The 27,007-nt window shown below is 40.6% G+C and overlaps 1 protein-coding gene and 1 non-coding gene across 2 annotated transcripts; both read right to left on the bottom strand.

Annotated features, from left to right (window-relative positions):
* Positions 1 to 4,985: 4,985 nt before the first annotated feature.
* On the bottom strand, positions 4,986 to 5,058 carry TRNAF-GAA (transfer RNA phenylalanine (anticodon GAA)). The gene has a single exon. It is a non-coding gene; the product is annotated as a tRNA-Phe (tRNA).
* Positions 5,059 to 9,737: 4,679 nt separating this feature from the next.
* Positions 9,738 to 26,457, bottom strand: TGDS (TDP-glucose 4,6-dehydratase). Its single transcript, XM_057401151.1, has 12 exons — positions 26,423 to 26,457; positions 25,576 to 25,642; positions 25,106 to 25,174; positions 22,795 to 22,885; positions 21,646 to 21,788; positions 19,891 to 19,989; positions 15,814 to 15,873; positions 14,118 to 14,161; positions 13,700 to 13,865; positions 13,138 to 13,196; positions 11,275 to 11,372; positions 9,738 to 10,872 (listed from the first exon to the last, which is right to left on the bottom strand). The coding sequence occupies exons 1-12, from the start codon at positions 26,440 to 26,442 to the stop codon at positions 10,772 to 10,774; spliced, it is 1,017 nt and encodes a 338-aa protein (XP_057257134.1). The 5' UTR covers positions 26,443 to 26,457; the 3' UTR covers positions 9,738 to 10,771.
* Between the last annotated feature and the right edge of the window lie 550 nt (positions 26,458 to 27,007).

The following is a 27,007-nucleotide window of genomic DNA, read 5'->3' as shown; positions in this document are numbered from 1 at the left end:
TCATGAAGCAGTACCATGATTTGGCTAATGAGACTCAGTTCCATGTCACTTTCTACCTAAACAAGCACATTTTTTCCAGCGTCTGTAGTATGCAGGAACATGGATGAAACCTTAACCTATTTATAGTTCAGACAAATACAACGCTGACTGGTAGATGAAACCATCCTGAGTAAGCAACACCACTTATCTCAGCATCTTCAGCTGGCAAGAGATGTGTAAATAATGTCAAAGATATCTGCCACTTGACACCCTCTCTGTATCTGCTTCTGCACCACCTGCTCAAAGGCTGTCCAAAGACAACTTCATCTGCAGTGTTATTTCATCAGCTTTTAGCTTGGGTTAACTATAAAGGTAGTCACAGAATGTAAAGTATGATTCACCTAAGGAACCCAGGCATCCAGAATGTAAGAGCTAAATCTCAGTTAGCCTGTGGTTCCCCAACAGTCTGTGAAGGAAAAGTAGAACCTCCATGGAACAACTTATCCCATTCTCAGACAGGCATCTCAGCAAGGTCATATGACCTCTCTCTGCCCTCATTTCTCTGCCTAGACCTTAAAAGGAGGTGAGGGTGACCAGTCTGAACTTAGACACTGAACTATTAAATGTCTAAAGTGAAGTGAGACGAATGTCACTCTAAATGGCTATGGCAGGAGAGGACCTGATTTACACAGAGTAGAATTATGATGGTTGACAAAGAAGACAAATAAAATGTCAGCTGGTTTAATATCCTGTTTTCGGCAAATGTGGAGCTCTGCAGATATTGTGCAAAAGCTGCAGTGAGCCTGCAGCCCCACTGCACACAGACTGCCTTTGAGGCTCATCATTCAGGACATGGTCAAGAAGGCATGAGCCTAAGACCTTATGTTCAGCATGAAAGAGTAGGACAGAGGGTCACATCTGTACAATTCAGCAATGCAACAAATTGTCCCAGTCACAGGGCAAGGAATATGAAGGAAATACAGATCTGGCTCTGTACCACATTAAAAAAAAAAAATAATCTGAAAGACTGTACAAATACAATATTTAAAATAACATTATAAATTCTCTAAAGCCTTGACCTTAGATTAATCTTTCAAGGCCCAATTCCAGAAGATACTCTTCTCTCACAATTTTTATTTGAAAAACTAACTCTACTACTTATCCCAAAGGAAAATATAAAATGGAACAAAAAGATATTCATCTCTCATGTCATGTGGGCTAAATCCCAAGAACATTGTTGGGCAAAGTAATGAATGCTCCCTTGCTTTAAGCAAGTAGATGTATGTACATCAAAAAAACTATAATGTTTCCCCTGAGGTTCACTGAGGATAAAGATAGCATTGACAACCAGAGCAGGATTGGAAGTAAAGATTTCACTTAATTGCCCCAAATCTGTCTTATTCTACTATGGAATATGAGTTCTATGCTCCTACAAAAGCCAAACCAAGAACCCTGAAGGGGGAGGAAAGCCCCCAAACTCCCAAGGAACTGGATCAGAAAAGAGCCTCCTTACATGGGGTTCCTGAGCCGAACTCAAACAGAATAAAGTTCTCCTAACTTGGTCACTCATAGGGAACAAAATAAAAAGACTTGACTATAGAGTGCTAGATTCTTTAACTGCATCATCAGCTGAAAATTTTGTTTCTCTTTTTAAACACTTTCTGAGAAAGTTAAAAACCACAGTTCTAGCTCTTCTACAGAAACTGGATAGAAATAACTAAGACTTGTTATTAAAAATACACAAAAATCATAAAAACTAAATGAGAGTCCTGACCCATGTTTTCTAAATCCCCTGCATCAATCATACTGCTTGACTAAATGAGATTTAACAGATGTGTGTAAACAGTACGGGAGACAAAGTCAGAGATCTTTTAGTCAAGAGACACAAACAAATGTTTTCTATCAGATGAACCCAGTTTTCCATCCAGAGAGAAGGAAATTTTACTACATGTAAGAGTAACATTTATTCACTGCTGAGAAGCAGGCAAGACAGTAACAAATATCAGGTGCAGAAATTGCCTGCAGGGACAAGGAGGGGAATTTTTCAATCAGGTAGATGCGCAAGTCTGGGGACATAGAGGTGGAGGAGGAGCATCTCATCTGAGGAACACCTCAACATGAACCTTCAGAAAGCCCATAGAAAATGACAGGCACTCCAAGTTAGTCCCACCACTGTCAGAAATACCAGATAGAGGTATTTCAAAGTAAAGCTTTAAGCTTCTTCCTTGCTTGTCATGTTCTGTGGCTGCAAGTGGTTGTAGCTTGCAGCAGAGCTAAGATGTGGAGTACACTTCTTGCTGAGCTGCTCCTTCCGCCCCAGGTTTCATTCGCTTAAAATGGTAACCAAGGATGGTCATGGAAGAAAAAAAAATGTGAACAACTTCCACCAGATTCTGAATATTTGAGGGAGGCTGAAACAACATTTTAAAATGTGATTTTTCCCCTGAGTTCCTGTGAGGTATCAACTTCAGTTTGTGAGGGTCATTTAAAAAAGCATACGCAACCGTATCTGTAGTGGCAGGGAAGTTTCCTAGCTGCAGAGAAAGAATCTTGTGACTAAAACACAGACAGACATGACAACAGTCTGGATTTGCTTCCTAGCAGGAGGTTCATCTTGAGGGAACAATCTAATAGTGCTCTGGGTTCAGCTGTAGCAGTCATTTTTCTCCTTCTTAGTAGCTGGTGCAGTGCTGTGCTTTGACTTTAATCTGAGAACAGTGCTGCTAACACTCTGCTGGTTTAGGTGTTGCTACGTAGTACTTGCCCTGACCAAGGACTTTTCAGTTTCCTACACTCTGCCAATGAGGAGGAGCACAAGAAGCCAGGAGGAAGCAGAGACAGAACACCTGACCCAAACTAACCAAAGAGGTATTCCATACCACAGCATGTCATGCCCAGTGTATAAACTGGGTTCAGTTACTCAGAAGGGCTAGATCACTGCTCGGGTCGGTCTGGGTATCGGTCAGCGGGTGGTGAGTGCTTGTATTCTGTTCCCTTGTTATTTCCCTTATCATTATTATTATTGGTGGTAGCAGTAGTGATTCGTGTTATACCTTAGTTACTGGACTGTTCCTTCTCAACCCGTGGGAGTTACATTCTTTCCATTCTCTTCCTCATCCCTTTGGGAGCAGGGGGAGGGAGAAGGGGGAGAAGTGAGCCAGCAGCTGTATGGTTCTGGGTTGCTGGCTGGGTTTAAACCATGACAAATAGAAGAAAAAATGCAAATAGAAATTATTGGTGGCAAGAAGAAACCTAGAAAGCAGCACTGCTAGCAAAAAGATGGTGTAAAGAAGATGCAGTTGAATGAAATATGCCTGAATATTTTGTGACATAAAAGCAACAAAGCAACAACACTTGGGGTTATTTTCCCAGAACCTGCCAAATCACATTAGAAACCTGCATCAAGCCTGCAAAACCAAACAGACAGAAGTTATTAAATACCAGAATTACAGTTATCTCTTAATTTTATCTTCTTCCACATAAGACCTGAAGCCTTATTCAGCACATGCTATCCAAATTCTATACGAAACAAAAATGAGATTTTCTTCTCAGCGTCCCCATGGCTATCACCATCATTATTTCAGTGCTCCACAAAATTTCTGTTTAACATCACAAAACCTCTGGGAATGGAATTGCTATTACAGGTAATACAGCTTAAAAGTAGACTTTTCAGACACTACCACACCACTGTCGTATATCCATGTGTCTGGGTATTCCTGCTGAAAATCAGACCCTTTGAAAAGGCAAGAGTGACCCACACTGTTCCTGGCCCTCAGGGAACTCAGTGGCAGATGGGACCCAACCTCTGGTGCAGCACTGATGGGGCATGCCTAGACAACTTGGGGCCACACCCTGCCCCCCAGGTGAGTGGCACCAGCCAGCTGATGTCTGCACTACATGGGGCAGGTCCCTCCATACCAAATGTACCTTGGAAAGAGCTGGCTACCAGGGTTCTGGTGCAAAAGTCAAGCAGAGAGAGGTGTAATGTTCAAGCTTGCTCTTTTATTCAGCAGTATGGAAAGGGTCAAAAAGTAAACGGCCATTCTCTCATTTGCCTCTTTGATTACACATCTGCAAGAAATCAATACCTTCCTAATTAACTCCCAAAGTTAAAATCTTTGATGAATAATTAACACTTTTTGCAGAAAAAAAAAAGTGTTTATTTCTAATATCACATGCGCAAAAGTACAGATGAGAAATCACAAGTAACCTTCATTTTAACACTCCCATCTGTCACTGAGTACTCATTTGTGCAGTCTCAATATTCTCTCAAAGGCTCAAGAAATTTTTAGGAAAAGTAGTAATATAAGCAGTTGTACTATGCCTTATCTGTCTTACTAGTAGGAGTCTCAGTAACACTTCTGTCTGTGCTAATAGGACATTCATCAGCAGTGAGAGCTCCTTATATCAGACAAGCAATTCAACAGCAGTGTTTGATGGGATGCTGTGATTAAAAAGGACCAGCAATACCTTTTCATGACTAGATGAGAGATGCTAAATAAGGGTAAGGATCTGATTTACTGCTGTGTTTTGCAGTGGTGATGCCAGTAGTGAAAGACTCTTTTCTGTCTATTGCTCTGGTGTCAGTATATTACAAAGGTTACAAAAAATCACCTGAAAGCAGGAGAAAGTGTTTTAAAATGAGGAACTCAAAGCGTTCCCTCAGTCTCACCACTGGGAATGCCTCCACCGCTTTTTATTGGTTTAAAACGAGCCACCTGAGGAAGGCCACGGGAAATTCCAGGCCCTGGTGAAGCGCCCCGCGGGGGCCATTGAATCCAATGCTGCCACCGGCTCCCGGGAAATAGACAACACGTACGGTGCGGTGCGCTCACAAGCGGCACGCTCGCTATCACCTCTACCAAGCGGCCCCGGAGCCTGGCGCCAAGCCAGCGGCCGTGCCGGGCAGGAACCGGCCGTGCCGTGGGGATCGGTCAGAGCCCGCGGGAGGGCGGCAGCCGCCCGCCGCCTTCCTCGCAGCCGCAGGAAAAGAAAGAAAAGCTGAGTGCCGAAACCCGGGATCGAACCAGGGACCTTTAGATCTTCAGTCTAACGCTCTCCCAACTGAGCTATTTCGGCTCCGACGAAAAGCGGCTCGAAGCGATATCACTAACCCCTTCTTCTCTACCCACTTCTGGTACGTATCTGTGTATGATGGGTTCAACGACAGCCGTCACTCGTCCCATATTGCCGATCCATGAATACTGCGAACTAATTGATGACGAGCCTTTGTAAATAAAACGTCTGAAAGCAAAGACAAACATAACAATAGCACTAAACTACATCAATACAAGACCTACATGCATTTGGTGTCAGGTTTATAAAGGTTTTTCAGCTGCGGCTCCCTGGATTATTTGGGGAGCAACAGGAACTAGAATATTCTGTGGTATTCAGGAGTGTTAAATCGGCAGTGGTTTTGCTTCAGTTTTCAGGGACTTTATTTTGAAGTCTGACAAACTACAGAGAGATGATGTACCACAGACACGAACAGCAAGGACATCTCTAGCCTCATTTTTCCATGGTCTTGCTGAGAGATGTACAGAAGAAGATCTGTGTGTCTGCACAACTCACAAATCCTGACTAAGCATAACTGCAAGGAAAAACAGTTCATCCTCACACTGCCAGACAGGCATGTGTTGCAACAGGCAACTGTTAATCACACTCCTACAATGTGATATGTATGGCTACAGGTCAAATGCAAAGGATGCACCCAAGTGTGCACATTGACACATGTGGTGCTGGTGCTGGAGACTCACATCTCAAGTTTGTGCAGATTTGCACATCCCATGGGTCTAGACAAAGCTCCCTATGAGAACATCCCCTACCCATGCTCCCTGCAAGCTGTGTGTGGAGAAACGCTCTTTGCAAGCTTGTCCACTGCTGCTCCCTCGTGTCAGTCAAAAAACAAAGCCAAACAAAACTCTGCCTCTTCCGCAGCAATAGAAGAGTTTAACAAATCTCTCCTTTTCTAGTGTGGAAACAGCCTTCTCCCAACCTACCCCCGTGACTATCTGGAGACACACACACACACACACACACACACACACAATTTCATTCTGCTTTCAGAGTGTATTTTTCCTCAAGTTACCCCATTTTTGGAAAGTCTTTTGTGAACAACCACTGTTCTTCATGAGCTGACATTTTCAGAAGTCAAAATGCTGAGGCCTAGGCCAGCAGTTCAGTGTCTGGGACCAAAACCTCTATAACAAAAAAAATTCAGTTAGGAAGAGGTTAAAAAAAAAAAACCAAACCTCACACCATTGTACTAAAGAGGTGTGCTAACAACATACAGCTACAAAATCTTATATTCTCATGATTTTCCATTGCCACTGGCAGCGATTGTTTCACTCAGAAATGATGAATGTAATCACTTAATGAGCATGTCTCCTACTGATGCAGCTAACATAATCTTGTGATCTCTGGCGCAGATAAACCCCAGATGTGTGATGACAGGCATAGAAGTCAAAAAACCACTATTCACTTTAGCATCTTCATACGTTACCACAAAAATTTGAGCTAAAAACTAAAGGTAATACAAAACAAAGCAAAACAAACAAACAAAAGGAATTCATCCTCAGATATTACCTATTTAATAAAACACTTTCCCAAACAAAAGTTGGGGGTTTGCATGAAAGTTCCTCTTAACTGAAAAGTAGCAACATAGCAGCATTTCATGGCCATTTGAAGAGCACAAAAACAGAGTTTTAGCAAAATGGAGCATCCTGACTCCAGACAAAGCTATTCAGAACTTTCTCCTAATGGGAAACCAGATTTGTACTATTTCGTACCCTTCCAGAATAGGCACTGGAGTAGGGAACAAAATAAATACCAAAAAGCCACCAACACCACCACTTTTTTCACCCACAACCTCTCTCCTGTATCTGGTAACGGGCAGGCTGGACAAAAAAAACACCTGTTTTCTAGTCCACCCTGTTACAACAACATACAGCAGCCTCAACCACAGCTGGCACTCCTTCATGCCAAGCAGCATACAAATATAAGCAAGGAACTGGCAAGGTCAGACCAGAGAAAGCCTTAGGGCCAGCAAGGGTTATGCCCATCATGAAAACAGGAAGAGATACAGACATACAGGACGAACAGGCCATGAACTCCAGGACAGGTGGGCCCCAGGCAGCCCTTCATCAGCTATAGGCTTCACCATCTTCCCAATCCCTTCAATTGCTGCTTCAGTAGGAGTAGTACGCCAAAATAACGGGGTAGCAATGCTGGTTTTCCCCAGTGCAGAAGGGATTTCAGGAGTTGCTTTCTGAAGCTCTGATCCAAACAACACTAACTCCAAAAAGACATGACAGCTATCCCCAAATAATTTCCCGTATGTGAGCCACTTGTGCATGACAGAACCTGGACAGAAACCCTCCAGCAAAGACCAGTCCTCCTCCGTTACAGTTTTAGCAAGTTAAGTGATATATATGCTTACTCCATTTATTTTTCTTATTGGTGCAGCCTCACATTGTTCTGCAAGACAAACCTTGAGAAAAGTGGACTGAAAGATTCCTGTATTCACAACGTTGTTGTAATCACTACCTTCACTTTCTGCAGAACTGCTTCTTCCTATCTTCCAAGTGAAAAGAGTGAGAAAAAACTAAAAGCATTAAACTCCTCCACATGAACAGTTCACTAGTTGATCCTCTGTCCTCTTCTTCCTATAAAAGCCAGAACTTTAATGGCAAAAAAATGCTATTTTCTTTAACAGTTAAAAGACTTTTCCCTGTGAAAGAAACACTCCTACCAGAGCACTCACCTGCTAATGCAATCTGATCTACAGTACACTACTGAGAGCAGTAGCTCAAAGCAAAAGCCTCATTTTTTTATTTTTTTTATATACTCATATAAATTTAAGTTTGAGCACCAAGCAAAAAATCTCAAACACTTTGAAGGATTAAATCTTCAAAAACATTTAAATATGCTAGAACAGCCTCTGCTAAAAATTAAATTATTTGATCCTTCTACTGCTCCTAGTAATATTACTTGTTTGGATAGCCCCACAAATGTCAACACTTGCATTTTCAGCATCTAAACATTCAAAACTTTCAAAAGATCTGTTTAGTAAACCAAACACACACTATTGTTTTCTTCTATGTAGTTCTAACCTGATAACAATATCACAAGTTAATTGATTTGTAATGTTCCAAAGACACTGTACCTGCTTTCAAGGTTTAAATAATTTAATAATCTATACTTTAAAATTAAAGGCAAATCACACAACCAGTATTCCATCATAAGCAAGTGTAAAATAAACATACTTTCATGCAGTCCACCCAAAGCAGCTGCCATTTCAGCTATTTCTGGTATTGACTTTTGTAAAATACAAAACAGTAAGATGGATAAGTAACTTTCTGCATTTTTCAAGGAAGGTGTATATGAATATAGGCCAAGAAAGTTGGGGCTGGTCAGCCTGAAGAAGAGAAGGCTGCGTGGAGACCTCATAGCAGCCTTCCAGTATCTGAATGGGGCCTATAGGGATGCTGGGGAGGGACTCTTCATGAGGGACTGTAGTGACAGGACAGGGGGTAATGGGTTAAAACTCAAACAGGGGAAGTTTAGATTGGACATAAGGAGGAAGTTCTTTACTGTGAGGGTGGTGAGGCACTGGAACAGGCTGCCCAAAGAAGTGGCAAATGCCCCATCCCAGGCAGCGTTCACGGCCAGGCCGGACAGAGCCTTGGGTGACACAGTCTAGGGTGAGGTGTCCCTGCCCATCAGCAGGGGGATTGGAACTCGATGACCTTAAGGTCCTTTCCAACCCTAACTATTCTATCATTCTATGAGCTTAAGAGAATATGAAAATTAAGAAAATATTTGAATGCTACCAGCAGTGCATGTTTGACAATGAAATTTAAGTGATTCAGCTTAAACTTAACTATCTGGTAAGCTAAGTATTCTAATAATCTCAGACATACCAAGTCCTGTAACTTTCATCCTTCCCAAACGGAGGTTTCAGCTACCAAACCAAGTATCAGAACCTCCCCAAAAATACAAGTGCAATGTAATTCTAGTATAGTATTATTATCCTACTTTGTCCTAGAAAACTCACCTCCAGTAATACAGTCCTGGACTTTAGAATGTCTAACTGGTGTCAAAGTAAGCCTGCAAAATTTACTGTTCAGCCTTAAGATGACTCTTGACAAGCAAGTGGCATTTTATCAACAGCACCATACAATACCTAGAATCATAGAACACTTTGGGTTGGAAAGGACCTGAAGACCACCTAGTTCCAATCCCCAACACATAAGAGGTGTTACGAAGCTGGGAGCAGCATGGGCCCAGAGGCAGCACTATTTGTAGATTACCTGGATCAGTACTATTAAGCTCTATGTTCAGTAACTACTGAAACTCTAGCAGGTATTTGCTAAGGCAAATGTCCCAAGTTCTGTCCTTCCTGCACTTCAGGTGATGAGGGAAGAACTGCACATACTTCTGTTTTGAGAGTTAACTCCCAGTTGCTGAGAGTCTTCAAAAGTTTCAGTAATTTCCAAGTACACCATAGCATCTTAGTCCTATGCTTCTCCAGCTCTACCCAGGAGCAAAAGGGTCTGTGACTGTGCCAAGTACAGAAGCTAAAGTGGTTAAGAGCAGGAAGAGACATCCCTTCTGTACCTTCCACATAAAAGCCAAAAAAGTGAAGATAGTTCTTCCCATATGCTGAAAAAAGTAAGAAATACCAAAAAAAAAAAACCACCACAACACCCACCATTTGCTTTTTCAATGTTTACTTAATTACGAGAAAACAGTTACACTGTAACTCTTATTACTCAAATCAACTTTGAAAAATATTCATCAACATATTCCTAGAATTGAATTTTCCTCCCAAACTTTACATTAAAACTCAGATCTTTAAAATGTTTGTCACCAGAAAAAAAATAAAAAATTCTGAAATATGACATTTAAGGTCTTCCAACCTACAAGGAAGTGTTGAAAATTTTTCTCCATAAATATCCTTCATATCACAGGAAATAACAACATCACTGGAATGTTAACCGTGTTACAGTATTTCAAGTTGGTTACAATTAGTTAAGAAAGGGAAATTAACATGTAAAAGACAGTAATACAGGTAAAAAACAAACAAATAAAACAAAACCAACATCTAAAACAGAGCAGTTTAAGAAAATGCTTCTGGAAATCTCAGTGAGAACACCTGCTATGTCCTGATACTGTTTCTTCCCTGCCTCTCTTTAAAAAGGGCATTTAAAGTGATGGAGTAGGTAACAGTTTAATCAGTCAGAAGGGAATACCACAACAACAGAGAAAAGCACTGAACCATATGGGTGCTATATCTAGCTTTTGTTGACTGATTTATACTCTCCAGAAAAATATAGCATTCTTCCCCCTGATTAAAACCAAAATGCAACTCTTTAAAGTGACAAAAATAATATATTACAGTGTAAAAACAAATTAATACAGATCAATGATTCCAGAACTAAAAGAATTTTCACTGAATGTACCAAAAGCTGTAACCACAAATTACTAAGGCAGATTCGACTTCAGTTACACTAATTTATAGCATTATAAATATTCTTCACCCTGCAAATGTCTTTAAAATCAATACCTAGTGATTTTAAACAATCAACACCTATTGCACCAAAAGCTGAAATTAACAGATTCTATTTATAAAGTGCTGCAACCCTTCCAAATTTGTGCCATACTGTACTTCTGTATTTATCTTGGTTCCTGTATCTTGAATACATTAAGAGTTCAGTGAGACCACTTGATTGCAGGCTTTGAAGGAAAGACTGTATGAGGTAGAATAAACTCCTTCAGGTTCTCTGCTACCCTAGGGACCACTGAGCTGTGCAAATGGCTCTGCCACAGGAAAGGGCTCCAAAGCTTTCTCCGAGTTCTTCCAGTTGTGAAAGTTTTCTTTGTACCATTCAACTAGTATGAAGAGAATGTTAATGAGTCAAGTTGACCAGCAATAACAGGTAAATTAAAATATTCTACACGTATCATAGGACTACCAACATGTTAACAGTTTATTATGCAAACATTTAACCCACAATATTTAAAGAAATCTAGCATAGGTTTTGTAAAGTCTTCATGCAAGACTTAATCTAGCATTAAGAAGTAATTCTAGTAGCTCATGCTTTATTGTGATTAACCTTTTTTTTATTTTTAATCAGGTAAATTCCCTACTTTAAGAACAGCCCATTTATGGAAAATTAAAATGCTAAATTCATTCTCTTTAGCTTCTCATTAACAAACCTATATGCCTGTTTTCCACCCATTCCCTCCTCCCATCACTTCTAAATCAATTAGTGTAAAAGCCATCAGTCCTACTTGTTTTCTTTATTCCTTCTTTCCAAGGCACTTTAGGTCTCCATCCTAAGCTGTGCATTTTTTCTGAATTCATGGGGTATCTCAGGTCATTGGTAGGTCTGATGAAGTATACAATGCAGATGGAAAACAACTGGATTAGATTACTTCATTAATTAGAGATGCAGTACCTCACACTGTCTTCAACATTACGCATGCTTCAATTCTGAAAGTTCCCATCAACATGAACAGATTATATTGCCTTCAAAAACTATGTGGCACTGAGTACAGCTTCTACACCACAATTCAGTTTGTACAGTTAACTTCTTGGAATTGAGTAGTATAAATATGAATTATTATCGTATTGGTACAGAAATGAATGCAAAACTTAAATTACTGCCAGTGCAATTGTGCAAATCAGTGCCTTTGCACTGCTTTAGGCAGTCACTATCCAAGCCAGTGTTTTCTAGTATCTGCATTCACATTTTTCATCCTGAAAGACCAAAATTTTTCACCTACTTCAGATTTGAAATACATACACTTCCAAAGCACTGTCATTACAGTCCTTCAGTAGCTACGCAAACTTAGTAATACTCAATACATAGAATCCCAGGCCGCAAGATTCAACACAGAAAGAGATTTCCTACATTTAAGCATGACACAAATTTTCCCTTTCACAGTCTGGCAGTTAGGCAATCTCATCTAGCACTCCTGCATTAGCATACTGAATCTCAATGTGCAGAGAGAAACCAACTACTTATTAAAACATGCTGATCTCAAGCAGAAGCAGAAATAATTTTTCCATGGCAAATAACCCCCATGACCCTTAAATTGCTCATTCTAGAATTAAATAACTGCTAGTTAGGTATCTTAAAAATCTTTTGTAAGACCTCAACATTCTTTGAAAGATGTATAGGGTTAGTTTTCTCAATCCCATTCATGTTTAAGCATCAGTGGACAGGACCTAGTACACACGAAGAAACATCTCAATCTGAATTATGCTGAGACCTACTGAACACCCAAATCACATGAGCCAAAGACTATTTGTTCAAAGTCCTGCAATACACCCAGATTTCTGAAAAACGCTTCCTTTTAAAAACAAAAATTAATATATTTAAAGACACTTCAGTTTGGTAACAACTGACACACACTTGGGTAATAATCCAAATGTAAACAGAAAGTGAGAGATTTAACAGACATAATACTTAACTGCTATCAGCAGGTATGTCATTTCTAATCACTAGTGAGAGTGCAATATCTGGAGTAAGCAGACTCATTGTGGCAGAAAAAAAAAAAAAAAAAAATGGAGATAAAAGAACAGAGCCAAACCAAGCCTGAAATTAAGGACAAAAACACAGAGCAAAAGCATATTTATAAAAGTTATCAATTTCTGCCACCACCCTAAGTTTGGCAGCTGGGAATCTAAAACCAACTACGCTCCACAGGTGCGTATTTCTGCCTGTAGAGAGCAGGTCTTATCTATAAAGCAAATTTAAGTCTGAACTAATTACCTTATTGTCAAAATACTAATGCTATATGAGAGATGATGGAATTCACCTCACTCAAGTGAGGTTGAAGAGAAAGTAGAGAAAGTACTGAATAAATTATCTAAACTATGCTTAATAGTTAGTTACTGTGTAAAACCAGCCCTTTTCCCAAAGCACACTTCAATAGTGAGAAGTCTGAGTAAAATTAAGACAGATTAGCAATACACGCTCTCCTATGTATGTGCCAGATATCTACTCTGACCTAAAGATCCAAATAATAAATGGAAATATTTTCTATGCTTTTTCTAAACTGCTCTCACTCCACAAAATAACTATTTGGCAAGAGTCCCAGAATTCCTCAGGATAGAGAAATTCTGCATATCCTTCACAATTTCCTTACCTATCTTTGACATAATCCATCCAGTGCTCCATTTCAGATTCTGAACTGGTCTTCTTTATCTGTCAAGAAGAGAAACAGAAGTCACCCCCATACATTCTGCACTATCTTAACATAAATTTTAAAATAGACTTTTTAGCAAGATTTAAGTCTCTTTAAAAAGAATCCACACATACAAAATGGAAATGGTCTTTGTCTAAACAGAGGTTTTTAAAGTACTGAAATTATTAAAACCATCCAGAACAATTTCAGTGTTACTTCTTCATCTGAGTGCCACACTCTCAAATCAGAACTGAAGCAGCTAGCATGAAAAAACCCAAACAATTGGTATTTAACCATTAATGTCCCAGATCAGATAACTGATGCAGTAGTGCAACACATGATAGCTTGTACTGAAAACTTACATAGTACAGCTGCCACAGAAAAGGTAACACATTGTTCTGCTACAATTACCTTCCAAGACCCACCACAAGCTTGATTTCTCTCACAGGTATGAATGGTTCATAGTAGAATTGTTTATATGTGCAGTGACTGGTAAAGGAAAGCATCATAACTGTTTACTCACTAAATGGATTAACTCCTTAGCAAGCTGCGAAATGGACATCTCAAAGTTCGTTCCAATGTTATAAATTTCACCTGGCTTTCCTTCCTTCAAGACAGTGAGGAATGCTTCTACCACATCAGCTGCATAAAGGAAATTCCTTCTTTGAAGTCCAGAACCGTGGATACAGCTTAAAACCAAGAAGAGATAAAAAATTTTTGTTAATCCTTAAACAGAATTATTCAATTCATTAGTGTGCATTTTAAGCCATTTTGTCCTTAGCTGTTACCTGAAGGTATCTTAAGTAGCTGACATGCAAGCAATCCTCTAGTTTAAGGAAATGGTATTATCAAAATAAGCAATTCATAACTTAGCTGTGAAATATAGTAGGTGGTATAGTTTGTAAGGACAAATGCCACAAACAAAAGAGCAAATTACATACCATTTTCTGTTCTGCTGCAACAAAGATATAAACTTTGGAATGACCTAAGGAACAGAAGATGGGGGGAAAAATAAATAAATAAATAGATAAATAAATAATCACTATTTTAGAAGCTGTTACTCTACAAAGAGCATTGTGCTTCACCAGTAAGTATCATGAAGTATCTTAACAAGACCCTTTAAATACTTCTAAGTTTTCTTAAGTCTAATCAAAAAGTGCATCAAGCCTAGGAACTGTAACGATTTTCCGGGGGGGAAGGGGGGGGGGGAGGGTGGTTAACAGAATATGCCTGTTGTGAAGCTTATCTTTCTGGTCAACAATTACAGATCAGTTGTTACAAACTTAACATTTTTATGAATTACTTTTCACACACAGAACTGCACTAGAGTCTCATTAGTGATAACTACTGGAAACTGTTTAGAACATGATTTAAACATCCAGCAAATTGCATTAAGTCTATAGTAAAAAAAGTTAGTCATTCAAACAGTTAAATTTGGAAGAGAATTTCAAGATAAGTAAACACAGATCAAGCAATAGCCACTAGGTGAGCATAAAGATTTACAGTATTATGCTCAGCTACAAGTTTAGATCCATTCAGAACAGTTGGTCCTGCTATTAAAGTTATCAGACTGAAGCCATTAGAAAGCTATTCCAATTATTTTAATTTTGTTAACTTACTACCCTAAACACAGGAGCTGACATACTCAGTAAAACTAAAGATCCATCCAGCCTAGTAACTTCTTAGCAGTAACTACAAGTGGATATTTGAGGAAGAAATTATATAGGCCAAAAGCAATGATGCGTCCCCTGAATACACTTCCAACATCATGCAACCTATAAACAGACACTGCCCAAGTCACACATCAGTGAAAAACATTCTTAAAACCATTGCTTACCCTCCTGCAATAACTGAGGGAAAAGTGAATATGCAAATATACCAAAAAAAAAAAAAAGCAAACACCCAACCCAACACACAAAACGGATTTCAAAATTTAAGAAATAACTCACTAGAACTCAAAATACAGCTACATTTCACACAAGCTCTGAACTCCAAAGAGTACACAGGATTATCATTTTGTCAGTGTCCTTCCATTCACTAGCATAGCAGTATTGCATACAAAGGCAACTTCCTCTCACCAATAACCATTTTAAATAGATACACTGCAAGGTACATGCAAAGAACAAGTCACTTTGCAAAGCCGCTCACCTCACAGCTGATTGCCATAGCTTCATCTTACCAATTTTCTGTACAGGCTGGAACATCACTATGTCAGGCATACTGCTTACGATTCATTTCGAAGTGCTTAACTCAGTTAAACATTGTTACAGCACAACACGTGAGTTAACTGTAATTTGTAGGGGAACCCTGACAGACATAGGGCATTTAAATATCCTTTGAAAAGTAACAGTTACAAAACAAAGTCATTGTAGTAAAACTCATGTCAATAACTAAAACCTCTGATGCTTTACTGACAAGCAAAGCAATGTGTATTATTATGTTGATAGTTAAGACACATCAGTGCGAGACCAAAATACATAATCACAGCTAAGTGTGGACATATATACTTGCAAGACAATCCTTTTTAAAAAAAAAAAAAAAAAAAAATCAATCCATTCTCATAAGAAAAAAGTAGCAATACTGTAACCCTGAATTACAGTATACTGAAGCTCAGAGAAAAGCATAGATGTAACTTACTTTTTCTGGATACTGATGTGGTCCATAGACATTACTGCTCCGTGTGATAACAACTGGGAACTGAAGAGCATGAAACGTGCATACGATTACATAAGAAAATATACACCAGTAAAAATCTGTAGGCTTCTTGCTGATCAGTAATAAACTGACACATCCACAAGGCCTTACTAACATTAACGAATTAAGCTATCCACCAAATAGGCAAGGGCCTCCAGACTTCTCAGTTGAAGCATCACAGGTGACAGATATTTGCAATCTCAGTCCTGCTACAGATATACATAGTCCACTGGAGACTGGCTTACTATTCATTCCAAGAAAACGTTTCAGTCACTAACATCTCATTCAAGAAAACTATGTCAAAAAGCTTTGCAAAAGGACATGTCAAGAACAGAAGACTAAAGTATTAAAAACGTTAAATATTTTTGCTTAAATGAGTCTGTATACTAGGGGTTTTTTGTTCCCTTCTCCCCCCGTTTTCTTTCTGCTTTCACTATGAGACCAGTCTTAAAACAACTTGAATATTACATACTCTACTTCTCTATAAACTTTTCTTCAATCTTAACACTGTTTCTTCAATTGTTAATGTTTGCTTTGTTTACCATTTTATCCAGGAAAATTTTCAGACATTAGAGTTCAGATTTGTAAAAATATAAAAATATTTGACCCCTCCCCACTGTCTTGCAATGAATCTCAAGCAGTAAGTGGTGGCCATCCCCAAACACATCCAAACAAGAAGAATAACAATCAGCCCTGGGGCAGGTGGTTAGGGGCTCTGGAGCTCAGATAGTCTTTTCGTCAATTCTCCAGGATACAGGAGAGGACCTAAAAAAAGCTAGGAGGATTAGACAGGTTAATAAACGGTTAAAAGGGTGGTGTCATAGTCAGGGGTTTGGGTGTCTTGAACACAGGACCCAAGTTTGTAGGCCAGGTCCACTGGGAGCTGGTGGAGCTGGTCTAAAGAACGGAAAGAGCAGTTTTGGTAGGAGGCTTGCCAGACTGGTCAAGGAGGCTTTAAACTAGATGTGTCGGGGGACGGGGGCATCATTCCATTCCAACACACCCAGTCAGTTGCCGGCACCTATAATAAATGCTCAGAACAATGTAGAGATATCCCAGCCGCTCCAGCCAATGAGCCGGCTTCATTTGGAGCTCGGCTCAGATGCCTCTATACAAATGCCCGTAGCATGGGGAACAAACAAGAGGAATTAGAGATGTGTGCATGTCTACGGGGGTATGATATAATAGGCATCACAGAAACATGGTGAGATGGCTCCTATGGCTGGAGTGTTGGAATGGAAAGTTACAGGCTCTTTAGGAAAGACAGGCCTGGCAGGTGGGGAGGGGGAGTTGCCCTTTATGTTAGGGATAGGCTGGAGAGTATGGAACTCTGTCTGGGGACAGGTGAGCAGTTAACAGAGAGTTTGTGGGTCAGGGTTAATGGGAATATAGCTATGGGAGACATTACTGTGGGGATCTGTTACAGACCGCCTGATCAAGGAGAACCTGCGGATGAAGCACTCCATAGACAGATAGGAAAAGCCTCACGCTCACAGGCCCTTGTTCTCATGGGTGACTTCAACCACCCTGACATCTGTTGGAAGGATGGTATGGCCCGGCACAAGCAATCCAGGAGGATCCTTGATTGTGTGGAAGACAACTTCCTTCTGCAAGTAATAGAGGAGCCGACAAGGAGAGGTGCCATGCTTGACCTCGTGCTCACCAACAGGGAAGGGCTCGTCAGAAATGTGACGCTCCAGGACAGCCTTGGATGCAGCGATCATGAGATGGTCGAATTTGAGATCCTCAGGACAGTGAGAAGAGCGTGCAGCAAGCTCGCTGCCCTGGACTTCAAAAGAGAGGACTTTGGCCTCTTCAGGAACCTGCTAAGTAAGGTTCCATGGGATACAGCCCTAGAGGGCAGGGGGGCCCAAGACTGTTGGTTGATATTCAAGGATCACCTGCTACAAGCTCAGGAGTGTTGCATCCCAACTAGAAGGAAGTGCAGCAGGAGGGCCAGGAGACCTCCTTGGATGGATAAGGAGCTGCTGAGGAAAATTCAAATGAAAAAAGAGGCTTATAATAAGTGGAAGCAAGGACAGGCAGCCTGGGAAGAGTACAGGTATGTTGTCTGGGAAGCTAGGGACCAGGTTAGGAAAGCTAAGGCCCAGTTAGAATTAAACTTGGCTAGGGGTATTAAGGATAAGAGGAAGGGATTCTACAGGTACACAGCAAATAAAAAACAGACTAGGAAAAAAGCAGATCCCCTCAGGAAGCTCTCGGGAGAACTGGCTACACAGGATTTAGAGAAGGCTGAGGTTCTGAATGACTTCTTTGCCTCGGTCTTCACTGGCAAAGGCTCTGACCACACCACTCAAGTCTTGAAAGGCAGATACAGGGACTGTGAGAATGAAGACCCTGTGCCCACTGTAGGAGAGGATCTGGTGCGAGACCATCTTAAAAATCTGAACGTGCACAAGTCCATGGGTCCTGATGAAATCCATCCGCGGGTCCTGAAGGATATGGTGAATGAGTTGCGAAGCCACTGGCCATCCTATTTGAGAAATCGTGGCAGTCAGGGGAAGTTCCCAAAGACTGGAAAAAGGGAAATATAGCCCCCATTTTCAAGAAGGGGAAAATGGATGATCCAGGTAATTACAGAGCAGCCAGTCTCACCTCTGTGCCTGGCAAAATCTTGAAGCAGATTCTCCTGGAAGGCATGCTAAGGCACATGAAAAACAAGGTGCTTGGTGACAGCCAGCATGGCTTCACTAAGGGGAAATCCTGCCTGACCAATTTGGTGGCCTTCTACGATGGGGCTACAGAACTGATGGACAGGGATAGAGCAGTTGATGTCATCTACCTGGACTTGTGTAAAGCGTTCGACACTGTCCCACACGACATCCTTGTCTCTAAATTGGAGAGACATCAGTTTGACAGGTGGACCACTAAGTGGATAAAGAACTGGCTGGATGGCCACACGCAAAGAGTTGTGGTCCATGGCTCAATGTCCAGCTGGAGACCAGTAACGAGTGGTGTCCCCCAGGGATGAATGATGGGACCAGTCTTGTTCAGTATCTCCGTTGCTGACATGGACAGTGGGATTGAGTGTGCCCTCAGCAAGTTTGCCGATGACACCAAGCTGTGTGGTTCGGTTGATACACTGGAGGGAAGGAATGCCACCCAGAGGGACCTTGACACACTTGTGAGGTGGGCTGATGCCAACCTCATGAAGTTTAACCATGCCAAGTGCAAGGTCCTACACCTGGGTCGGAGCAATCCCAGGCACAGCTACAGGCTGGGCAGAGAAGAGATTCAGAGCAGCCCTGCGGAGAAGGACTTGGGGGTACTGGTTGATGAGAAAATGAACATGAGCCAGCTTCAGTGTGGGCTCACAGCCCAGAAAGCCAACCGTATCCTGGGCTGCATCAAAAGGAGTGTGACCAGCAGGTCGAAGGAGGTGATCCTGCCCCTCTACTCTGCTCTTGCGAGACCTCACCTGGAGTATTGTGTGCAATTCTGGTGTCCTCAACATAAAAAGGACATGGAACTGTTGGAAAGAGTCCAGAGAAGGGCCATGAGGATGATCAGGAGACTGGAGCACCTCCTGTCTGAAGACAGGCTGAGGAAGTTGGGGCTGTTCAGCCTGGAGAAGAGAAGGCTGCGTGGAGACCTCATAGCAGCCTTCCAGTATCTGAAGGGGGCCTATAGGGATGCTGGAGAGGGACTCTTCATTAGAGACTGTAGTGACAGGACAAGCGGTAACGGGTTAAAACTTAAACAGGGGAAGTTTAGGTTGGATATAAGGAGGAAATTCTTTCCTGTTAGGGTGGTGAGGCACTGGAATAGGTTGCCCAGGGAGGTTGTGAATGCTCCATCTCTGGCAGTGTTCAAGACCAGGTTGGAGGAGGCCTTGGGTGATATGATTTAGCGTGTGGTGTCCCTGCCCACGGCAGGGGGGTTGGAACTAGATGATGTTAAGGTCTTTTCCAACCCTAACCATTCTATGATTCTATGAATCAGGAAAGACATGGATATTAAGGACAGGTATTAAAGTTTTTGAAGGTTACATCAACTTACTTGGTACCTTTCCCAGTAAGACTGAACAAAACATTCTGCAGCTGCTTTAGAGGAGGCATAGGGATTTGTTGGACGTTTTGGTGAGGATTCATCAAATTCCTAAAATGAAAAAGGAAAATTTGCATTACTTCATTTCTTTCACCCAGATAAATCTTAAAACATTACAAAAGCTGCAGTTGCAACTGAAATAAAAATCCCTAAATAACCAAGCACACCGAGTCTGAGAAAGTCACCCTTCCACTTACAGCATAAGACCAATAACAAAAGATAGTCTATTTATCAAATACAGGAGGCAGCCAGCATACTAGCAGTAATGTTCTTATAGCAGAGTACCTCACAGTAGCAGGTCTTCCAACCTTTATCTTGTAAAATAATCACTGTTGACACAGGTAGGTTGACTCCTTTTCAGGCTCATATTGCTTCAGAGTGCAGTTGTACTAGCACTACCTAACTGACCTTTCAGTCCTAAATAAGAGAGGTCCATTCTCCCTTTTCTATAAACTTTATTTCTATAAGAAAAATAGAATTGCAACCCAAAGCCCTCCAAAGCAAGGCATTAACAATTCTGACCTATTCCAGAACAGGTAGCTTCACAGCTATCCTGCCACTTCTATCTGTTTCTCATGCAGGTCGGAGGTGAAAGAAGGGAGAGGGACAAAGAAACAAACTAAACCCAGATATAATAATGAACCAAAGGAAGTATGGATGCTACACTGTCCAAAGTTCAATTCATAACAATTGCCTTAACATGTGACTAAGCCTCATTTTGGAGGCAAAGGCCAGACAAGAACAGTGAATTGACCCCAATTTATTTTCTGACCTCCCTTCCCCCCTAGGAAAAAAAAAAAAAAAAAATCTTCAAGAACTTCTACGATGACCTACAAATAGAACAAAACCCAGAATAAATGGAAGCATTCAAGGCCCAGGGGCAGAAAAAGTTCACTTGAAGTTTCTCAGCCAAACCACTGGTTTGCATGCAGGAAAACAACAGCCACGGGTATCGTAAGTGTCTATAGACTGAATTTGTGTTGTAGGAATTGATGAAGACATTTCAACAGTAAGAAAGTGCACAGAGCTTTTCTGAAATACATTAATATTTTCACAGACTATGGCACAAGACTCCTTGGCTGTTACTTACACCTCTAGAAAGACAACTATGCATAATTGTCTTTATTGAGCTATATTGTATTTCCTGAGTTAACATCAGGCATAAACTGCCAAGTAACAAAAAGATGTTGCGCTATGGACAAGAAATATCTGCATATCTCTTCCAGTAATACAGGAACCATTTCCTGTTCAAACTGTCAGCACCTACAGTTCTGTTAGTATTTTAGCTAGCATACAAAACCAGTTCCCTGCCTGTCCAGCTCACAGTCAAAGCAGAGCAGGAAAAAAATAAAAGTAAAACCAAAACCAAAATATACTGTGCACATTGCTTGAAGTCTCATGACTTCAAGGCAAAATTTGAGCAATACATTCATTTGATAGTATCTCTGAGGAGTATTAACATGCCATTAATGACCCCAAACTCACTGCTTTAGGTAACACACATTCAATACAGAACATGCTACAAAAGAATTCAGGACAGTTTTGATACTTGGCTTTCTAAAAACAACCAATGCTTGTTTACAAGTTCCAGTGTTACCAGGAATAGTTCAAAAGTCATACATTGACAGAGGCCAAAGAAAGTTAAGACAACTTTGTTTTCACTATTTAAAGCAAGTAAAGCAGAAAAACCCTCACTTCCAAACTCACCTCATCAGTGCTACCTCCGTATACTTCATCTGTACTAACATAGACAAACTTCTCCACATTGGCTTCATGTGCAGCAGCAACCAGCACATTAGTGCCATAAACATTCACGTAGGCGAATTCCAGGGCATGCCAAAATGAAAGATCTACATTAAAAATATCAGACAATTCTGATTAAATTTAGGCAAGATATGGCTTCCTACTGAACCATAATATTAGAGGTTGCAACGCAGACTGGGATTTTACCACTAGGGCTTTCTTTTGACTGTCAGATAGCAAGGTCATTATTAAAGATACTCTCTACACTTAAAGACAAAATCCTTGCTCTCAACAAGACGCTGGAATTGGGAGCAAAAGCTCACTGACTGTGGACAGTTCCATTTGAAATAGCATTATCTAACTTTTAGTGGAAACATAACTACTTCCCCTCAGCACTAGGAAGGGCCAAGCTCAGAAAGAAATTCAAAGACATCAGCAAGATGCAGTAATAGGTATATATACCAACATATATATATAATTAATTATATATATATATACATACACACCAGTAATAGGTATATATACACCTATTACTAGTAATTAACTAACAACTGTTTTAATTCCTAGAATTGTCCCACTGACCTAATGACTTTGTGCATATCAATTTGACAATTTTCAGAAGCATTTTCCTGGAGAATTTTTCAAGTATTTCTGCTCATGGTGAAAGGCATTTTAAGTGTAATTCGTGCTCTGCTTTTTAGAATCCAGGCAGGACTCTGAAGGGAGCTATGCCTAATCCTTCATCTTCTGCTGTGTTTTTTTCCCACAAGGTTGAAGCCAATCAAGTAAAAACTCAAGAATGCATACAAACTATTTTCTCATTGTCTTTATGGCTACACTGCCAGTTATGTGTATGTTTAGATGGAATTTAAAAATGTAATGCAAAAAAAGGGTACCACAATTTATGCACAATGAAATTAGACAACAGTCAGATGAAGCACTTTTAAATCAAGGCTGTAAATCCCTTGAAGTTAGAAAGGCTACCAGACACGGAATCATGTAGTTTGTCTCTACAAAGTGAATCCTTGTTTTCTGTAAGGGAAAAGACACCAGTATGCATTTCAAACAAACATACTTATGCAAAATAATATCAAAACATGCAACAATGCTCACCTACATGTGTTTGGGCTGCAAAATGAAGGACGATATCTATCTTCTCAGTTTTGAAGAGCTGTTTTATAAAATCAGGTTCACAAATATCTCCCTAAACAGGACAAAAAAAACAAGTTACTTTTGATAGAAAATGGTAAGCTCTCATTTGTATCAAGCACCACATAAAAAACCATTACAAAGAAAGCACAGCTTACTACCAACTGAGTTTTGGCCAATTTGTCTTGGATAAATGTCACACATTTTAAGCAACAGCTTCAATTAAATTTATTTCAGGACTTTTATTGCTATTAAACATTAGAAACATACACAACCTAAGTATAGTGCTTAGTTTGAGTGCTGAGATGGAAATGACAAGTTCCCTCACCAAGTAGGAGACTGGCGAACGGAGAGTGACATCTAGTGGCATTATGAAAGGATTTCCACTTCAGTCAAAATACATGCTTGGATGTCTTGAAAGGATTTTGCATTTTGTTTTTTGTTCTGGTAATTATTTTTTTTTTAACAGATATAGTTAGAAAAGAGTCAGACATCAACACACAAACCATTCTTTAGTTTGACACAGAAAAAACAGCAGCTCTTAAAGGTAAACACAAGCTAGGAAACAGTTTTTTGTATTTATCTGTTGACTCAACTTGTTTAAACAAGAGAGTACCTGAGCACAGATGTCTTGGGGACAAAGACGTGTGTTTTCAATAACAAGGCAATTAACAGTTCAAATGAAGGTATGTTTTAAGAAGTTCTCAAGCAACAATTCTGAACAACAGCCTCAGATGTCAGACATGGGAGGAAGATGAACTGATTTTCCTGTTTCTCATCCCCGAACAGATCTGAAACACTCCAATAAATACATTTCAGGCTCATACATTGAATTTCTTTTTTTAATTGAAATTCAAACTCCATACATCTGTGCTGAGCAACCACAGAAACTGATAAAACCGAATCTTACATACAGTCCCTTAAGCAAGTTTTGTAAGCTTTTACTTCTCTATCTTCCATAACAGGCCTCTTTTCTACTGCACTACTACAGCATTTATCCTTCTTGCTCTCTTCTAAAGCCAGCAATAGTGTTACAGTTCTAACTGCAGGGCATGCCCATCAGAGATTATTTTTCCAGAACATTTTTTCTTATCAGTGTAAACTCTTTGGCTGCAAGGCTGCATCACAGCTGCAATATTAAGCTCTGACCTTCGTTAAAAAACAGTTTATACTATTATAATTATACTGATGTAATTTTTGTGAGAATATATTCCTACCCAAGTTCAGAAGCAGTACAGCTGTATCATTCCTTGTTGCTATTCCCCATTTCACACAGGGATCTATTTATAGGGTGCCTTCTAGAAGTCCATGCTATCCCCAGCAATTAAATGTTAATATATAACCAGGTAACAGGGCCTTTCTAAAGCATTCATACATTTGATATCACATACTGGAAACCATCAAAAACATTAGGAAAAAATAACCAGAAAGCCAGTTTAGGCATGCTGAAACTACATTTGCTTAGTAGACATCCCCTTTCTTCTCATGAAACTTTTATCTCAACAGCTTAGAGATAAAGAGGTGATTTACAAACATGGAAACAGCCATGGGAGTCACCAAATAGGCGAGGACAAATTCAATTCCCCACCCTGCCTGAATCCAAGAAGTACACTTAACTTATATTTACTATGTCCAACAAAGTTGTCACAAAGTTGCTGTTTCAGAAAATTAAATTATATAGATTTTTCCCATTTTGCAACCTCAGGCAGCCCAGCTAGATAGAGAGATCAGCATTAGTACCAACTTTCATAGAGGGGAAGAACTTCAACATACAAACCCACCCATCAGAACACTTGTCTGAACAACAAATAAAAATCTATCCCATGTCTGAAGATAAAACTGTGGAAACAGTAAACTAACTGACAAAATTTTTAAAAGAGAAAGCATACCTTGAATGGTCCCATGAGACCCTGTTCCAAGACAACTATGAACTACACAGCATCTACAGCAGCAAAAATAATTAGCCTGATGTCTAATACTAGCAGAACAAGAAAGAGTACGTTGCACATGATGGAATATGACAAGTGGCAGCGTTTGAAGGTGCAAAATCTAAGACAGCATCAGAGGGTCATGGAGGAGATTAATATGAGTCCATCTTGTCCAAAAGACCATTTCCAAAAGACTGCTTTATGTAAGAGACAGAATTAGTAGAAGTAATTTCAACTTAACCATAAATAGAAACAGTGGCTTCTAGTCTGGGGAGACCTGGAGACATTATCCTGATACAAAGGCCTAAAACTCAATATAAATTCACTGGAAAAGAAGCCTTTATTACCTGGATAAATTTGTAGTTTTCCTTCTCAGAGACAGTTTCAAGGTTCTTCAAGCTTGCACAGTAGTTGAGCTAAAGAGAAATACACACACAATCTCACTAAGTGACCTTCATGAAAATAAGCTAACACAAATCCCACCTAACCACAAGTAAGTTTGAGAACAAAATTTACAACAGAAAAGGCTATTTTGCAAGTAGACATGATGAAGTTTTAAAAACACAAGACTCTGAAATATACCTTAACTGAAAAAGAAAAAAAATTAAACTGAAGTCTAGAACTCAAAAAAAGCCTCAATTTTTTAACTAATTCTTTGTGATGGGCACATGAACAGTAGCTGATTTTTTTAATAGGAACAAATAGTCAAACAAAAACAATGAAGAATTATAACCCACATAAATTTCAACATGTTATAGACTGCATTAAAAGTAATTTAAAACGGTTTTCCATATCAAGAAAGAAAACAAGATATTACCTTATCTAGATTTATAATCAGATAGTTTGGATAGTTTTTCACAAGAGAGACAACTACATGCGAAGCACTGTGGAATAGAAGAAAAACATTTTACAATTATATAGGCAGCATTAAGGTAACAGACACATGATAAATTATAAGTTTAACAATGTCAAAGAGCTTTGGGTTTAGAGGGGAACGTACTCAAGACAAACAACAGAAATTCACAAATGTATTTCAAGATACATCAACATTATTCTATTGAGAATGTCCACAACTGCATACTGTTGAACTAAAAGAAGAGTGTAAAAGTCCATGCTATAACAAAAGAAAGCAGCAGTGCTCACAGCACCCACTCCCCCACCCCCACAAAAAAAAAATTCAACCAAAACCAATTCCAACCAGGCGCATCCATGCTACATTCAACTGCCAGTCTAAAATACCTTTACACCATTAATTTTATAAATTACGGAGAACTAAACACTCTAATCTCCTAACCCACAATATTTACTCTCAACATGCAACCCTCTGTCACAACTGCTAGGCGTAAGAAGCAACGATTTCCTGGCTACCAGGTGGCATTTTTCTCTGGTACAGTCGTGTACATAAGAAGCTCACCCTGCGCGTTCAGGTTTAGCAGGGCTTATTCACATCGTCTCCAGCCTCCCAAGCTGGGGGGGGGGGGTACACAGAGATCTAGTCCTTTCGCAGTTTCAGGCTCTGAGCACGCTGACGGGCTCAAGCTTAATACGGATTTGAATTTTCTTTTTCTCCAGCACGACCCACAGCACTAGAGAGTGAGCAGAGCTCACTGAAAGTCGTACCACCCGCTACCCCACCGCGGCTGAGGCCGAGCACCGGCTCCCACCGCCAGGAGGCGCAGGACATCCCCAGACAACTGATACACGACACCGGCGAGACAGCCTCTAAGGCAAACCCGGCAGCGCAGAAACCGATGCGCTCCCCCCGAGTCCGAGTCTGAGCGAACGCAGCCCGAGCCACCGTCACCAGCAACCGCTTCTCGAAGACAGACGGCTCCGACATCGTCCGCGCTTTACGGCAACAGTCTTCATCCCACACACACACACTGCCTTGCGTCACGGTCTCTCGACTGCGCATGAGCCAAGAGGACCGAAGCCGCCGCTCCCCCGCAGATTTCACAGGCAGAGCCGCAGCAAGAGCCTCCATGTAAATACGCCTTTCATCTCTCCCCACGCGTCCGAACAGCAGAACTCGCTGCTCTGAACCGAGCGGCAGCGGCACAAAAAGACCAAGGCTTTACTTCCGCCTTTAATGGCGACTGTCGTATTTTACGACGCTGGGTCTCAACTTACGGCTGAACCCAGCAATGGATACGTCATAGTCGGGGAGGGGCCTAGAGTGGACTGCTCCCCACTAACGGATCCCTCTCGCGCGGCTCCCATTGGCTCTCGTTCGGCTCCCGCCCTCCCGC

This window comes from Pezoporus wallicus, unplaced genomic scaffold (genome assembly GCF_028554395.1).
Source record: "Pezoporus wallicus isolate ANWC-B61680 ecotype Strahan unplaced genomic scaffold, APGP_CSIRO_Pwel_v1 contig_6944, whole genome shotgun sequence".
NCBI lineage: Eukaryota > Metazoa > Chordata > Aves > Psittaciformes > Psittacidae > Pezoporus > Pezoporus wallicus.
This window is presented reverse-complemented; position numbering and strand designations above follow the sequence as displayed.

Coding starts and splice junctions, on each gene's coding strand:
- TGDS (XM_057401151.1), bottom strand. CDS start 26,442: ATGTCCTGCGCCTCCTGGCG. Junction 22,886..25,105: donor AAAACTACAAATTTATCCAG/GTAATAAAGGCT, acceptor TGTCCTGTTTAG/GGAGATATTTGTGAACCTGA. Junction 14,162..15,813: donor CACATCAGTATCCAGAAAAA/GTAAGTTACATC, acceptor TCTGTTCCTTAG/GTCATTCCAAAGTTTATATC.